Raw genomic sequence first — 281 nt, forward strand, 5'->3', positions numbered from 1 at the left:
CTTGACCATGACAGGAAAGTCTCCAGCCTCCCGGGGTGTCGGGGCTGGAAACCCACTTTTCCCCGGGCCTAGGCAGGTCCCTCTCGGGCACCTCACCGCGCGGCACCGGGGCCCCCACGATACTTGTCTGGTTCTCCCCAGGAAGGGGATGGGTCCGACTGCCCGGTGCCCACAGAGACTGCTCTGCGCGGTCAAACATGCCGTCCCCGGGCTCGGGGGTGCGGGCAGGGCCGGGCACCCACTCCCCCTCCCTGGGGCGCAGAGCCCCCTCCGGGCTCCGG

At 71.2% G+C, this 281-nt stretch overlaps 1 protein-coding gene across 1 annotated transcript in view; it reads left to right on the forward strand.

Annotated features, from left to right (window-relative positions):
- The first annotated feature begins 197 nt into the window (after nucleotides 1-197).
- Nucleotides 198-281, forward strand: part of CCDC185 (coiled-coil domain containing 185) — an 8578-nt gene continuing 8494 nt past the window's right edge. Inside the window, exon 1 of the mRNA XM_014539917.1 lies at nucleotides 198-218. Within this exon, the coding sequence (XP_014395403.1) occupies nucleotides 198-218 (21 nt within the window). The remainder of the gene's footprint in view (nucleotides 219-281) is intronic.

This window comes from Myotis brandtii, unplaced genomic scaffold (genome assembly GCF_000412655.1).
Source record: "Myotis brandtii unplaced genomic scaffold, ASM41265v1 scaffold231, whole genome shotgun sequence".
NCBI lineage: Eukaryota > Metazoa > Chordata > Mammalia > Chiroptera > Vespertilionidae > Myotis > Myotis brandtii.